The 17,728-nt window shown below is 31.2% G+C and overlaps 1 protein-coding gene across 1 annotated transcript in view; it reads left to right on the top strand.

Moving 5' to 3' along the window:
• Window positions 1–17,728, top strand: part of LOC139514399 (polypeptide N-acetylgalactosaminyltransferase-like) — a 40,075-nt gene that overhangs the window by 7,516 nt on the left and 14,831 nt on the right. Inside the window, exons 2-6 of the mRNA XM_071303579.1 lie at window positions 8,381–8,718; window positions 10,956–11,054; window positions 11,747–11,814; window positions 16,513–16,700; window positions 17,351–17,438. Coding sequence (XP_071159680.1) covers window positions 8,381–8,718; window positions 10,956–11,054; window positions 11,747–11,814; window positions 16,513–16,700; window positions 17,351–17,438 — 781 coding nt within the window. The remainder of the gene's footprint in view (window positions 1–8,380; window positions 8,719–10,955; window positions 11,055–11,746; window positions 11,815–16,512; window positions 16,701–17,350; window positions 17,439–17,728) is intronic.

The following is a 17,728-nucleotide window of genomic DNA, read 5'->3' as shown; positions in this document are numbered from 1 at the left end:
TGCTTTGAAAGTACATTTTGTACATCCCTTATTATTAATATATATGTGGGTTTTTTTAAAGCTTAACTTATGAATTGAGATATCATGATTTTAATATCTAAACCAAGTTGAAAGTTTTGTAATTTTCAAGGGTTCTTAAAACTACTTTGAAATCAATTTTCCTTTGTTATATGGCTTAGTAATTAAATGAGTAAAGATAATTTCCTGTACAGTTAATATAGTTAACAGCTTTTCAAGGACATTTATGCATTACATAATACACTAGGTTTTTGTAATATGATGCCAGCAACTGAGCTGGAATTGATGAAGATTTTTAATTTCTTTTTTGTGGTAATTCAAATTCTGTCTTGCTAGATTCATAACACAATTTACAAAAACTACTTTATAAAATTATTCCTTGTGGAGAATCTTTTAAGTTAAGTTTATTTTTAGTTTAGTTCTTAGACTTTCATTCCAGACATTATCAATAACACTTATCCATTAGCTATATAGTATCGAGCTAACATATGTTTTAAAGAACTGATACCTTTATATTATGCTCTGCTTCTAAAAGAGGGAACCACTGAATGTTAAGCAGCCAACAATCAATCTAAAAGGGGAGAGGAGTCTGATGTATCTCTGTTAATCTGCTGCAGATATCTACTGCACATGATTCTTTCTAAACAAGCTGAATTTTGACTTTTTCATTATATATTATAAAGGTCATTACATTTTATACATGTTGTTTTTATGGGTTCCCTTTCTAATATACTGTAAAGCAGGTGTAAAATTTCATGATTTTCATTGAATAAGGTATACAAAATATTTTGCCGGTTATTATTTTTTGCGGATTTAAAACTTTTATCAACACCTTTGCATGTCCACTTTTAAATTGGCGTAATTCATTTAGGCGATTTTGTTTTATGCGCAAATTCTCAATATTATGATATGAATACTCTTGATAAAAAGTTTTTAGGTCATGATTTTCAATAATGATATTTATTCCAAAAGTTAAGCATATATATCTGGAGAATATGGTGTCATAGGTTCTCCATCCAATATCCTTTTATGCACATTTATGCACATTTATTTAGATTATAGTGCAACCTTACATTACATAAAATTACAACATGCTAAAGTACATGATTTACATACCAGTCAGCTTTCAAAGACTGATGATGCACTGCTATTAAACTCATTCACAATAATAAATTGTGCAATAAAAAGAAATATATATATATTTTTTTAACAATTTCTTTAGACTTTATTAAAATTCAAATAGAAATTAATTGTTCTCACATATTTGTCATATCAATTATATAATTCGAGACATATTTAGTTATACATTTGTTAGTAACATTAGTAATTCATCATCAGTTAACAATGATAAGTTGATACATGTGTGCTAGTTAAAGTCAGTAAAAAAATGTGTTTGTATATACGTGTACAAATATGTAACCTATAAATAAATGACCAAATAATAGTTGGCAGTAGAGGATTATTGCAAACCAAAAGTTTTATAGATAGAGAATAAGAGAATATACTTTGTAGTCAGTTCAAGTTTTATATAGAAAATAAACTGTGTTTTCGGTTCACATTAGCTGAACAAGAACCTCTATTAAGGGGGGTATGGGGGGTTACAGGCATGCTTCAGTGATTCCCTTTAAAATCAACCAAATTTTTCCCACGAAAAGAGGGGATTAGGCTCGGGGGTAACTGACTATCCTTTCAGGTTTAACTGTGCCGACAGCACTTGCCAAATAATACCCTGTTCTAACCAAAAAACATTGAAAAACATACCTGGTTCTAAACAGAAATATTTAAAACCATACCCTGTCCTAGACACTCTCAGAAAATCAGACATGCTCTAGACCGTATAAAATAGATGCTGTTCTAGACGGGTTCTAGACTATATTTTAAACAGTTAAATAAGCGATCCTGTTCTAAACAAATACTTTGTTAAAAACAAGACCCTGTTCTCACCAGAAGGGCATGAAAAAGCGACCTTGTTCTAACCAGCAGGACATGAAAAAGGGGACCCTGTTCTAACCAGCAGGGCATGAAAAGGGACCCTGTTTTGCAGCACACTTTTACCATAAAAAATATAGGAAGTAACTCGCCCTGGGGTTAAGGCCACTCAGGGCCCCCCTGAATCCACCTAGTGTTCTTATATAGATTGTTCTTTTGATAGAAGCACTGTAACTGATTGAGTCAAGTTATCCCATACATGTATAAGGTTATTAATTATAAGTAAAGAAACGTTGTTAAGAACACTGTACATTTTGACAGGTTCTGATGATCTTTCTGTTACAGACATTGTCATAATATATCATCCTAATTATGTTTTGAATTTTAATTTGGTACTATAAATTTTATCTGGAGTAAGTAATTATGCTACATGTATATTGATGACTTGATGATCCTACTTGCATGTTAATTTTGCTGCAAGATCTGTCTCACACACTTACATGTATAAGCATTACATCTTCTTAAACTTTGTACCCTTAGATTATTTATAACACAATTGAATGAAGAAAATGTATCATATATATGGGGCCTTATCAGTAAGCTTGCTATTTTACACCGACCCTGTAATGATTACATTTTTATACGACCGCAAAAATTTAAATTTTTTGGTCGTATATTGCTATCACGTTGGCGTCGTCGTCGTCATCGTCGTCCGAATACTTTTAGTTTTTGCACTCTAACTTTAGTAAAAGTGAATAGAAATCAATGAAATTTTAACACAAGGTTTATGACCACAAAAGGAAGGTTGGGATTGATTTTGGGAGTTTTGGTCCCAACATTTTAGGAATTAGGGGCCAAAAAGGGCCCAAATAAGCATTTTCTTGGTTTTCGCACTATAACTTTAGTTTAAGTGAATAGAAATCTATGAAATTTTGACACAAGGTTTATGACCACAAAAGGAAGGTTGGGATTGATTTTGGGAGTTTTGGTTCCTACAGTTTAGGAATAAAGGGCCAAAAAAGGGCCCAAATAAGCATTATTCTTGGGTTTTCGCACAATAACTTTAGTATAAGTAAATAGAAATCTATGAAATTTAAACACAAGGTTTATGACCATAAAAGGAAGGTTGGGTTTGATTTTGGGAGTTTTGGTCCTAACAGTTTAGGAATAAGGGGCCCAAAGGGTCCAAAATTGAACTTTGTGGGATTTCATCAAAAATTGAATAATTTGGGTTCTTTGATATGCCGAATCTAACTATGTATGTAGATTCTTAATTTTTGATCCCGTTTTCAAATTGGTCTACATTAAGGTCCAAAGGGTCCAAAATTAAACTTAGTTTGATTTTAACAAAAATTGAATCCTTGGGGTTCTTTGATATGCTGAATTTAAAAATGTACTTAGATTTTTAATTATTGGCCTAGTTTTCAAGTTGGTCCAAATGGGGGTCCAAAATTAATTTTTGTTTGATTTCATCAAAAATTGAATAAATGGGTTCTTTGATATGCCAAATCTAACTGTGTATGTAGATTCTTAATTTTTGGTCCAGTTTTCAAATTGGTCTACATTAAGGTCCAAAGGGTCCAAAATTAAACTAAGTTTGATTTTAACAAAAATTAAATTCTTGGGCTTATTTGATATGCTTTATCTAAATATGTACTTTGATTTTTGATTATGGGCCCAGTATTCAAGTTGGTCCAAATCCATATCAAGTATTGTGCAATAGCAAGAAATTTTCAATTGCACAGTATTGCACAATAGCAAGAAATATCTAATTGCACAATATTGTGCAATAGCAATTAATTTTCAATTGGAGTTATCTTTCTTTGTATAGAATAGTAGTTGATAATATATGTTGGAAATTTGCCAGACATGACTATGATGTCATTTTCTATTTTTATTTGCCAATAACTTATGTAAATAACTTCATTGGAAATTTGCCAATATAAAATGTTGCTGATGAAGCTTTTTTTCCTTATCTTATCTAAAATGTTTTTAGATAATGTATGTTGGACATTTGCCAGACATGACTATGATGTCATTTTCTATTTTTATTTGCCAATAACTTTATGTAAATAACTTCATTAGAAATTTGCCAATATAAAATGTTGCTGATGAAGTTTTTTTTATTGTTTTATACAATAAACAATGTATATTCACTTTTACTACCAACCAATCTTTACCATTCAGTGATAACAAGCACTTTATTTTACATTTTAATATTTTATGATGTATTTAAAAGAGTAGTTATTGTTGCAAACTCCATTAGAAATTTGAATTGATATCAGTTTTGGAAAAAGGGAAACGGGGATGTGAAAAAAAAGGGGGGGGTTTAAATTTTTCTCATTTCAGATTTCATAAATAAAAAGAAAATTTCTTCAAACATTTTTTTGAGAGGATTAATATTCAACAGCATAGTGAATTGCTCAAAGGCAAAAAAAAACTTTTAAGTTCATTAGACCACATTCATTCTGTGTCAGAAACCTATGCTGTGTCAACTATTTAATTTTAGATTTAAAAAGTTTAAAGAAGAAATCTTTAATTGATTTGTAAAATCTTGACATTTGTTTTGTGTAAAAAAACACCATGTAATGTCAAAAATTTGATCACAATCCAAATTCAGAGCTGTATCACGCTTGAATGTTTTGTCCATACTTGCCCCAACTGTTCAGGGTTTGACCTCTGCGGTCGTATAAAGCTGTGCCCTGCAGAGCACCTGGTTATGTCCTAGCATAACTAAACTTTTTTTTAGTTAAATTTGTATTCCTTTGCATTTTGTACTAAAACGATTTCAATGTTCACTGCAACAAAATCAAAAGATTTTGGCTTATAACTCTAAAACCAGAGCATTTAGAGCAAATCTGACATGGGGTTAAATTGTTAATCAAGTGAAGATCTATCTGCTCTAAAAAAAAAATTAGATGAATCGGACAACCGGTTGTCGGGTTGCTGCCACTGAAATTTTGTCGTTTTTGGTTATTACCTTGAATTCTATTATAGATAGAATAAACTGTAAACAGCAATAATGTTCAGCAAAGTAAGATCTACAAATAAGTCAACATGACCAAAATGGTCAGTTGACCCCTTAAGGAGTTATTGCCCTTTACAGTCATTTTTTACCAATTTTTCATAAATTTTTGTTATCTTTTACAAAAATCTTCTCCTCTGAAACTACTGGGCCAAATTTTACCAAACGTGGCCACAATCATCATTGGGATATCTAGTTAAAAAAATGTGTACAGTGACCCAGCCAACCAACACAGTTGGCCGCCATGGCTAAAAATAGAACATAGGGGTAAAATGTAACTTTGGCTTATAACTCTGAAACCAAAGCATTTAGAGCAAATCTGACAAGGGGTTAAATTGTTTATCAAGTCAATATCTGTCTGCCCTGAAATTTTTCGATGAATTGGAAAACCGTTTGTTGGGTTGCTGCCCCCCAATTGGTAATTTTTAAAGAAATTTTGCCGTTTTTGGTTATTATCTTGAATACTATTATAGATAGAGATAAACTGTAAACAGCAATAATGTTCAGCAAAGGAAGATCTACAAATAAGTCAACAAGACCAAAATGGTCAGTTGACCCCTTAAGGAGTTACTGCTCTTTATAGTCAATTTTTAACAATTTTCATTAATTTGGTAAATTTTTGTAAATTTTTACAAAATAATTTCCTCTGTTATTAATGGGCAAAGTTCATTATAGATAGAGATAATTGTAAGTAGCAAGAACGTTCAGTAAAGTAAGAACTTCAAACACATCACCATCACCAAAACACAATTTTGTCATGAATCCATCTGTGTCCTTTGTTTAATATGCACATAGACCAAGGTTAGCGACACAGGCTCTTAAGAGCCTTTAGTTTTTATTTTGATGGTTTAATGATGTTATAGGGTTAACGATACCTACATTTTGATTGATCTTCTTTCACACAAAGTGTAGGTAATTTGGTTATAATTTGGACTTTGATGTAATTTGTATGCAATTAGAACTTGATGAACTGCATTTTTGACAGAAATTGATATGTATTAATTAGGTAAGATAAATGCCTCTTACATTTTTTATTTTAATTACAATCAACTTGTAGCTTTGACAAATTATTAGGTTAAGGAGATATAACAGGATTATTAAAACATTCAATTGTAGGGAAATAAAAATGCCTATACTCAGACAAATAAATACTGGTTTTGCATTATAAAAATGTAATCACTTGTATAAAGCTTAAAATGTCAGACTGGTAAAGAGCTGGATTACCAATATCTTGTAGTTATTGGTCGATAAAAAATATTCTGTTGGCATATGTGTCTATTGTCCTTGACCTCATTTTCATGGTTCAAGGATGCCAGAAAAAGAAAACTCTTTATGCCTCTTGTGAAATAACCTCTGTTTCTGAAAACATCTCTAAAACATCAAAATAGAATATAAGAAAAGTATTATGTAGTCAATCTTGATAGTACTGAAGTACTAAACACTGAGCTGATAATTCTTCTTTTGAAATAACAGTTCTGTCCACTGTGTCTACCAGCAGTGGTATCAACATTTACAATGCAAGAAAATAAATATAGGGAAAACGGTACTATTACATTTTCCCAGCATTAGGTTGGCCTTTTGTGTACCCAAGACAGGTGAAGGAAGTCAACTTAGGAGCGCCGTGATTGGATGTAAGGGTACAATATATTTTTTTATTTATCTATGAATAACTGCAGTGTTTATATTTACAATATAAATTTTAAAACCTATTGAAATATTTTCTAGAGAATTATTCGAAAAGGGTTTCAAAATTTTATAAATTTGGTGCAAAATGACGATGGGCATGGATAACATAAACAAGCTCCGTTGGAAATTGGTCATGATACTATTTGGCTTAAATTTTTAAAATAGAGTAATAAAGTACTAACACCACACATAAGTGTTTTATCCAGGTTTTTATTATAAAAAGTGGTAAAATTAGAAAATGTTAGTATTGTCGCCTATGGCAGAATAAATAGTACCGTTTTCCCTATAACACTCAATTGTAATGAATAACGGAACATTGTAAAATCTGTTGGAATGAGATTGTTCACCTGTTTAATTTGACAGTAACACATGTATCAGTATGTTTGTAGATGTAACATATATGTATTGACATGAAAGGGTAAAACACTTTGACATTTTTGTGTAAGAAAAGTCATGTCGAATTAAAATCAACAGCTTTTATCAATGTAGCTTATAATGTTATATCCCACACCTGATGAACAATCAGATATTCAATTGTTTCACAAAGGAGAAAATCCATCAATTAAGGATTCACATTTAACTGATCTATATCATTTCATACCAATTTTTTCCTGTAAAATTTGAGTTTATACAAACCTTTTCATGTGTTAATTTTGATGGTTCTGTCTGTAAGAAAATTTGATTGACATGTAGCATTTAAGTTAAAATTTACTTAAAAAGGTATCTCTTCTTGATTACCTTCTTCAGAAAAGCCCAGAACCTAAATTGTAGACAGACTAAGACAGCAAGAGATAGTTGAATACAACATTAGTAAATTAATGAATAAAAGCCTAAAATAAACAAATCTGTCGACTGTTTTGTGGACTTCTTTATGATTTTTCCTTGTTGGCTAAAAACAAGTACGACAGTTTGAGTTATTGCCACCAATTTGCATCTGTTGTCTTGTTTATGTTTTCCTAACTTTTTACAAAAATCTTCTCCTTTAAACCATTTGGCCACAATCACCTGAGTCCTCCAACTTGCTAAAACAATTCTGATGATCCCAATATTGCTGCAATGGCTTAAATAGAACATAAGGGGGTTAAATGCAATAAGCATCTACAATTTTCAAAACAGTTATAGGAAGAAAGAAATTTTTAATTTTTAAAGGTCATCAGTATAAGTAAAAATATTGGTATAACTGAGGTTAGTGCAAATAGTATAAGTTGGCTGTTATAGCAAACATTTTATATGAATGGCTTTATAATCTGTAAAAGGTTATTTAGTAACATTCTTTAGACTTTTCATGTTACCCACTTTTGACTACATAGTATTCTTTCAACAGATTACCTAATCTTTGATTAGGAAACCCTGGTACATGGTACTCGGTCAAGTAAGAGCAATGTAAAGAAGTAAAATCAAGCTATTAATCAGTACAATTTGGGCCAAAGTTAACTGTTTTATTTTTCTATTCACGACAAAATAATTGGAAAACATTAGACTTTCCCCAAAAATTGCATACTTTATACATGTTACAGTATATGTTTGAATCACTTCTTTTGGTTGCTCTTACCTGACCAAGTACCAGGATGTCCTACCACAGATTAGTAAACCAGTTGTAAAATTACATAATCTGGAGTAAAAAAAGTTGTAATATGAAAATAGTCTATTGTGTATTAGGTTCATCAGTTGTAATATAGTTTGAACACCTTTAACATAGTCTTGGTTTTATTTATATTTCAGGATTCATATTCTGGAGGAGTACCCAGGGATGTTGTTGAGTTTGTAGAAAAAGTCCCTCGTGATACAGAAATCCATGAACCACCAGAACCAAAGATCTCAAATGAAAAAGTACCAGCTTTTTTGGAAAAGTTGAAACCAGTAAAAATAATAAAAGCAAAAATACAGCCACTACCTGATGGACCAAATGATGTTTCATGGCGTGAATTTGATGAGAAAACTTACGTTGATAAAACACGGTGTAATGTTGGAGAGGACTGCTATGCCAAAAATAAATATAATCAATTAGCCAGTGATAATTTAAAAAGTAACCGAGGTGTTATAGATACTCGACACACAAAGTAAGTTCAAAAATTTTATCAAGAATTATTATATTTTCCAAATAGTATTTATAGTATACTATAACTTATAAAATGAAAATGAAAATGACACTTTATAAATATGGAGCCCCTGAAGCTCTTATCTAGATTTACCTTCATCAGAAAAAAATCGAAAGTCATGGATCCTGGATATATTACAGCCGATTCCATTTATTGTGTAGGCAAAGGTAATATCTTTGGTTAGCTTACTTGCTAGCTGAACAGTGAAGACATTATTAGGTTAGGTAAACTAGCCTCCTTTAAAAGTAGACTAGTCCCACAAATAACCAATCTATCTGTCTGTAGGACTAGGCTACCTCGAAAGGAGGGTAGTATACCTTACCCAATAATGAATTCACAGTTCAGCTAGCAAGCAAGCTAACCATAGATATTACATTTGTCTATACACTCAATGGAATCGGCTGTAATACTTGAATAGTTTAGAAGGTATTAGCAATATGACCTTAAGGGAACCGAAAAAGCTTACTTCTTACAGAAGTTACGCTCATTCATTGGACACAATCAACCCATGTTTTATGTATTTTTTTTCTTTTTCTCTTGGTTTTACTCATATTAGCCTGGATAAAATAATAGAAACATCATGTCTGCATCATGGGTTGGCTGGGTTGACAAACTAGTAAATTGATATGTCAGTAAGATGTTTAAAAACAGATATTCAGTCTCCTGATTGCTTTGTATGTTTGTCCATGCTAAATCAGGGAAGGTAAAAACAAAACAAAATATGTCAATCTTGCTTAGTGTTATAGAATCTTTTTTTGTAACACCCACTGATCTGATTCTAAGTTGTGGATTTTATTTATTTCTAAAGGTTGACAGTTGCTTCAGCTAGTATTTGATTATAAAAGTTTAAATATGTAGATTCCCTAAAGACAATCTGTATATCAAATACATGATACAAGATTTATAGTAATAGAATCACGTTTTTGTCTCATGTACTTATGCAAAAACATAAATCAGTAAAATAAGTTCAGGTAACAAGTCCTCACTTTGCTACTTTCAAAGCAAAATTATGTTCAATTATTAATATATTATGTGAGTGAATAATTTGACAGATTTTAATAATTAGTAAACGAAGGATGTCTGGATTTTAAGGAAATCACTGTAACTAAAAGTATACAAGTTTGAATTCTAATGCAGTTTTAATGAAACAGTAATGTTGTTTGGATGAAGTCATATATTTTTAGAGAGTTTTAATTGTATGTTTTTCCTGCAAGAAATCATTTGGTAGGACGATTTAAGCAATTGCATTAAAATGGTTATAACTGTCATGGGTTTCAACACTTATTATGCTCCTGCTTTCTCAGGCAGTCAGTATATAGTTATGTAGATTCTGTCTGTATATATATTCATCTGTGCCTAAATGTTTAAGGGTGTATCTAAACGAAGGAAAAATTTTACGCTTTCTTCTATATTTTAACTAAGATAATCTGAATATCTGTCTGGTCAAATGACTTTTTGTCGGACACGTACATTTTGTCGTTCAGACAGAGATTAAGTCTCACTGAACAATGTGATGTTAATAACCTACAATGCTATATATTTTTGTGCAGCTTATACTTCACGTTCTATTTGATAAAAGCTTGGTAAAAAAAGTTGAAGACAACAGAGAGATCTCTAGTACTACAGAAATCTTAATCATATGATCAAGAGTCCTCCTGTTTTATTATTTCCTCAGAATCGTTTTTAGGGCTTTCCATATTTTAAGCGTGTATATAGCTCTTGCTAATCAGAGTTAGCGAAAAGTGGCAGTTCTCAGGATTTTACCACCAAAATTTTGCATAGGACTGACATGTTTTAGAATTTTTCAATAGAATTGATATTGAGGACCAGCAGATTTTCTTCAAGGACCACCAAGGAAAAAAGATTTTGCAAACTCTGATTGCTTTAGTTGATATCTGTAACTTCTGTTAAACCCTTTTAACTATTTATTTAAACTTTTCTCAATTTTTGCCATATATCATGTATATTGCTCTTTGTGCACATCCTATGTTATTCTTTTTAACATGATTTATTTTAGGGGTTTACTGTACCAAAGCATGGACTTAACCATTACTTTTGTTTATAAGGGACCCATATTGTATTAGCAACTTCTTATATACAATTAAATTTAATTAATTATGGTGTAAATGGGTTTCTTTTGTATGCTAAGTTTCTCGTTCCCAGTACAGTAATTCTATTTTAATATTTTTCTATTTCAGATGTCGTGGCAAACCATATCGCTCAGATCTTCCGTCCACAAGTGTAATCATAACATTCCATAATGAGGCCAGGTCAGCTTTATTACGAACTGTGATAAGGTTAGTATTTTTATTCCATTAAGGATTTAATTAGATAATTGTAGTATTTCAGCTGACAAAAACTAAATTATCGTTTCATTAATCTTATGCTTTACTGTAAAATGAAAGATAAAAGAAAATTGTCTGGTATAAATGCTTGTTGGCTATCTTAATACCTAAAACTAAGCAGATCTGATATTAAGATACAGACTAAATTACGTACAAAAGATTTTATTGTGGTGTTTATTGTGTTGATATAAAAAATGATTATCCTAAAGGTAATAATGATAATTTCTAAATGTATTGTAAAAATCAGGTAATATCCATTAGTTTACTATTAAAGGTCTTTATGTAACTATGTAATAGGAAGTTTTATTATCATGAACTATATTAATCAATTTAATCAGCTTAGATGTCTTAATAAATATGTTACAATTTGAAACAGTTCTTGTAGGAGGAATATTTTAAAATATACACTTTGAAAAGGTTAAGGGAATGTGTTTTGTATAAATCTTGTTTTGTCCCCAGTGCAATGCTCTTGCAGATTGTGGTTATGGTCTTAGTCTGTCTTTCTGTCATTTTATCTGTCCAAAACTTGGCTTGATGTATATAATGATTCATCCAAATTTTTCTTTCTTATGATAGTTAATGTCACCTTTCATGTACAAGTCCCTTATCTGTTTAGTTTATAATGATCGATGCTTTGTTTTCAGTGTTTTCCAAAGAAGTCCAGAGACTCTGATAGATGAAATCATTCTAGTAGATGACTTTAGCGATGATCGTATGTATAGTTATATAAGTTTTGTTTTGTATTCAAGTTTGAGCCATGGTCTGTATCTTTAAATTAACATATTAAATGTCATTTACTCAAAATTCTGAAGTGTTAATTGCATGTAGGGCTCGGCAGTAAATATTACTTCTTAAAGTAGTACTAATGAATCATCTAATTTAAGCAAGACAATTTATTTTTACAACTTATCCAAGTTGAATAATGCTAATATATAATATGATATAAAATATAAAAAGTCCCATGCAAAATATGCTAGAAAGTGACAGATGCATAATTTAAGTTAGTTTACAGTAGATATATCGGTAATTGTGACAATCAGGTAATTGTAACGAATTGTTAAGGTTCATTCGAATATTATATATAGGGTCAATATTATTTCTGACCCTTCCTGCCGCTGTGGTGTTAATCGTGAAGATTCCTATCATTTCTTTTTTAAATGTATATTATATTCAGACATACGAAATAAAATGTTTGAAAGTCTGCGCTGGCTTCCAAATGATTGTAAAATTAACATAGAACTACTTACCTCGGGTAGTTGTCTTCTTTCTCTAGAGCAAAACCAAACCATTTTCAAAAATGTCTTTGAGTTTATTAAAAGTTCGGAAAGATTTCAAATTGTCTAGGTAGCAAACCATGATCGCACACACATCATCATCTAAGTAAAATTTCTTCTCCCCTTTTTTGTCCTTTTTATTTTTTTTCGTTTTTTTGTTTTTTTTGTTTTTTTATTAGGTCTTTCCACCTTTCTTGTGGAAAGACCTATTGAATTCGTTCTGATTATTTTATTTTTCTTCCGCCTAATTTTTTTCTTGCGGTGTAAAAATGTTTCAAAAGATGTCGCTTAGTTTTTTTGTATATGATATTATTCAGTCTATACGCTTTTGAAACTGACCCTGTTTAACCGAACACTTTTCTTTGTAAGAGTTATCTCCCCAAACACTGTTTTTCTTGTTATCAGATCTCCTCCGCAACCGTAAAAGAAAGCGACAAATTTGTTTTTCCAAATTGCTCGTTATATCCTCAGGATGTTACGTTTTATTTTCACCAAAGTTTTACGAAGACTCCATATGAGAGTTATTTCCCCTTTTGTAATGAAATAAATGAAATAAATTTGTTACTGGAAAACCATTAGTGATAGAGGCCTAGGGTCTTTCGATTTGAGGTCATTGGTCCAAAAAAATTAAAATGAGGTCAAGGTCAAAGGTCAAGGTCATGTTCAAAAATATGATTTTGGCTTGTTATCTCTTCTTTTCAGAAATCCTATAAGATATCGACAAAATATTTTCACAAAATGTGTGTTACGACATGGCGTAACACGTAAATTTTAGTTAAAAGGGTACGTAAACATTTGATGCGACTTTTCCCCCTTTTATATCTTATATTAGTTGTATGGTAATATAACTCATTATCATTATAAAGTAAAGGCTTAGGGTCTTTTGATTTAAGATCATTGGTCCAAAAAAATGAAAATTAGGTCAAGGTCAAAGGTCAAGGTCAAATTCAATTTTGATTTTGGCTTATTTTCACTCTTTTTCATTAACCTTATAAGATTTCAACAAATTATTTTTACTAAATTGTTAGTTGTGACATGTCGTAACTTATAAATTTTGATTGGAAGGGTGCGAAGAGAATAAATGGGATTTTTGCCCCTGTTATATTTAGAATTATGCGTAAAGTGATATTACTCATGAACCATACATAATACAGACCTAGGGTGTTTTAATTTGGGATCCTTGGTTTATGACCTTGAAATTGAGGTCAAAGTCATAGGTTAATTGGACGTTCTAGATTTTGACCTTTGCTTGATATTCATATTTATATATCATTTAGCCATAGGAACTGACATTTTCAACTGAATTTTAATATTTTCATATCAAAATAGATCCTTATTGGTGGAAAGACCTTCAATTGTTCAAAGAACAATTGGTTTTTAATTATTATTTGTTTTTTTGTTGTTATTTTTTGTTGTTTTTTTTTGTGTTTCTGTTTTCTAAATAATGATTTATTTATTTATATATTTTTATTTTTGATTTTTTTTTTCTGTATTATTATTGTTTTTTTTTTTTTTTCTTTTCTTTCTTCAATTTTCCGTCTTTCAGTGATCCATATTTAAGGTCTTTCCCCTACATGGGAAAGACCTTATTGTTTTTCTAATGTTTTTTTTTCTTTTTTTTCTTCCAGCATTCGTTTGGCTTGCCCTCCTATCGCTTCTATTGGAGTTATCAATACCAAAATTAAACCATCGATAGACATCAACATGAACTTTTACCAGATGAACTTTTGTAGGATTTCATCATCCCCTTAAGAAGTTATCTCCCTTTTATTGATTTTTTTCAACATGGTCCCCCCAAAATGTGTTAAAAGATATCATGACTTTATTTGGACAATAGGTAGATCTCATCAAGATGTATTACCACATGAGGCTGCATAGGATTTCATCATCTACTTTGAGAGTTATATCCCCTTGAAGCATTTTCTTTCATTTGCATTTTTCTTTAAAAGTATTAGAGATAGAATCGATTTGAAAACGGCAGCATGTACAAGAACAGATGACAATGTTTATAAACATAAACAATTTATTTGTTACTAAGCCTTATAAGGAGTTATGTCCCTTTTAAAATTATAAATATTTTTTGAAAAATTCTATTTCGAGAACCAGAAGTCATAGAGACTTGGAACCTTCACCAATAATCTTTAATTCATGTGACCTTTAATATGCACCCAAGGTCAAAGGTCACTGAGTGCAAAAAAAAATTACGCTGCAATTTCAAGCTTACATATTAGGAAAACGTTAAGACTTTGCTGCATACATACAGCGTATAAATTGTTCCTCTCGATGAGCTCTACATTTTATACAATAATTCCAAAAATGTCCGACCGTCTGTTTAAAAGTTACAACGGGATGATTCTTAAAAGTATAGTTTTATGTGCATATCTTTTAAAAGGTCACAGATATCAACCTACTATAAACTGCAAAGATGATCAGTAAGTCAAGACCTTCAATTTGAGGTCAATGAAAGCTCATGATGAAATTTCACCTTGACCTTCACAGTATACTATGACCTTGACCTTGTGATATTTGAAAGGTCAAGTGGTCCTGAGTTGAATGGTGGTAGTCCCATGTCTCTACGACTTCCGGTTCTCAAGTTTGGTATTGCATCATATATTTTATGATTAATTGTGACCTTGGTGAACTTTGAAATTGTCCCAATTCTCTTTCTATAATGTTGTCCTTCAACTGTAGATCATTTATCATTGAACAGATTTGAGATATCTATTGTCGTTTTAGAGATAATCCAGTTTGAAATTTTGCGAGCGGCGGCATGTATTTCTGAATCAACAACAGCTTACCACTTAAAATGTTTAAGAAATTGAAGAGGTTGACATAGTTATATGTTTGACCAAATACCAAAAACATTCCATTGAAAAAAACACCAAAAAATCATTTTGAAATTTTCATGTTTTGCATCGACTTTGTAAGTTTCATAACTTCTATTTATATCGTTGATATTGCATCATTTTTGGCACTTTGTCAAATGGGGTCATCTGATATATCAAATTGAAGGTCTCAATAAACTCTACTTAAAAATGAAAATTTTAAACCTCTATTTCAACCCAGGTGGAAGGGTGGGGTCATTTAGTGCAAAAATTCAAATTTCTCAGATGATAAGGTTGTCGCATATCAAATGAAAGCACATCAAGCGTACATTTCAAATTTCAAATTGTCGTCCCTCAAAAATTGGTTGGATGGAGTCATTGAGTGCACAAAATAAATTTTCTTTTCGATAGGGTTGTTGTATATCAAATGAAAGGTCATGATTTGTACATTTGAAATATCAAATTCCCAACCTCCAAAAATTGGTTGGTTGGGTTATTAAGTGCAAAGATCAAACTTTTTAGAACATGGCGTTGTCGCATATCAAATGAAAGCTCATCTACCCTGTGTTACATATATCATACTTCCGGCGGATGAGGTCATTAAGTGTAAAAAGCGAAAAGTTTCAGAAGGTATGCTTGTCGTATATCAAACGAAAGGTCGTACAAAGAACATTACGAAGACATCACTTTTACAGGAAAGACCTTTCAATTGTTTTACAAACAATTGAGATACTAGTTATATATATATTTACTAAATAGATATACCATTCTATACATGCATGCTCATTCATATATTTTTGTATTATATTGCTATAAATGTTAAATGGAGAAGACTTCATAAGTCTGTTTGACTTGTGTCTTATCCAATTTGTACTTTAACAAATAAAATATGTTTAAACTAATTCGAATATTGTCCTGTTACATTTTAGACCATTTCCATGTTACTTTGTCTAAAAGGTCTGGTCTACAAAATACATAAACGAGATTATTAGAAATAAAAAGTACCAATATTGCTGTACATTACTGCTTACAAAAGATAAACTCATTGACCACACTTTTTGTCTGTTCTGTTGTTTTTTATTTGTTTGTTTGAAGATATGAATTTCTTTTGTTTGGAAAATAGAGAACCTGCTTAAGTGAAAGTATCCCTGAACAAGGGTTAAAATAAACCGGTCAACAGTTGATTAGCCTATAGATAATGAGATCTCATATATGGTCAATTTAGGTAATGAAAAATGAAAGATCCCTTTGATGTTGCTTTCGATGTTGACTTGTAAGAGAATGTATTTATGTTGATTTTATGTATTACAGCAACTGATGGGTTAGAACTAGCATTAATAAAGAAAGTGAAGATTATAAGAATGGAGAAAAGACAAGGTTTAATAAGATCAAGGGTCAAAGGTGCAAATGCAGCTATAGGTCCAGTATTGACCTTTCTGGACAGTCACTGTGAATGTAATGACCATTGGTTGGAACCTTTACTGGACAGAGTAGCTGGTGTACGTTAATTTTTCAGAGTTTTTCAATAATTTAATGTAGTAGATGTAGTTTGATTGCTTATGAAACAATTATTCCACCAAAGTTCAAATGAAGTGGATCTAAGCAATTATAGGCAAATGTATGGCCTACCAACAATGAGAAAAACAAATACAGTATAGACAGCTATAAAAGGCCCAAACATGAAAAATATAAAACAATATAATTGAGAAAACTAACATTTTAATTTATAATAAAATAATTTCAGAAAAAGTAAATAGGATAGATAAAAACCAACTTCAACAACTGAGCTACAGGCTCCTGACTTGGGACAGGCACATAAAAAATGTGGCAGGATTACACATGTTTGTGAATGCTCAATCCTCCTACTAACCTGTGACAGTGGTGTTACAGCACAACATAAGAACAAACTATAGAAATCAGTTGAAAAATGCTTAACTCGTCAGATCGATACAAATATTGATAGAGTTGTTTATAATGAACTATCATCGGAAAGAATAAGGACTGCACAGAAAAAATAACTAGGAAAAAATGAGCTGAAAGTCCAGTTGATAAGTTTACATAAAACATTGTAATTGTATTGAATTTCTTAACACATTGTAATTGTAATGAATTTCTTAATACATTGTAAATGTATTGAATTATATTTCAGGATAGAAAGAGAGTTGTTAGTCCCATTATAGACGTGATCAATATGGACAACTTTGATTATATTGGCGCATCTGCTGATTTAAAGGGAGGTTTGTATATTCTAGCGAAAGTTTTAGTCATTATGAAGCAGGGGTCACCACACCAGGCGAAGTGAGCGACACAGTCGCTCTAGGTCTCCCCACTTCGTTCTAGAGAAGCTCCAGGGAGAAGTTTATGTCGCCCTCGATTTTCAGTGTCGCCTCATGATTTTTGAAAAATTGTCGATTCAAACGTAAAGTTAAACGACCGATAGGTATTGAAATACAAAGCATGTTTCTCCAAATTCAGAACTGATTTCTCTGCGATAGTATCATACATCAACGTGAAAATTGCATGCCCG

This window comes from Mytilus edulis, chromosome 3 (assembly GCF_963676685.1).
Source record: "Mytilus edulis chromosome 3, xbMytEdul2.2, whole genome shotgun sequence".
NCBI lineage: Eukaryota > Metazoa > Mollusca > Bivalvia > Mytilida > Mytilidae > Mytilus > Mytilus edulis.
This window is presented reverse-complemented; position numbering and strand designations above follow the sequence as displayed.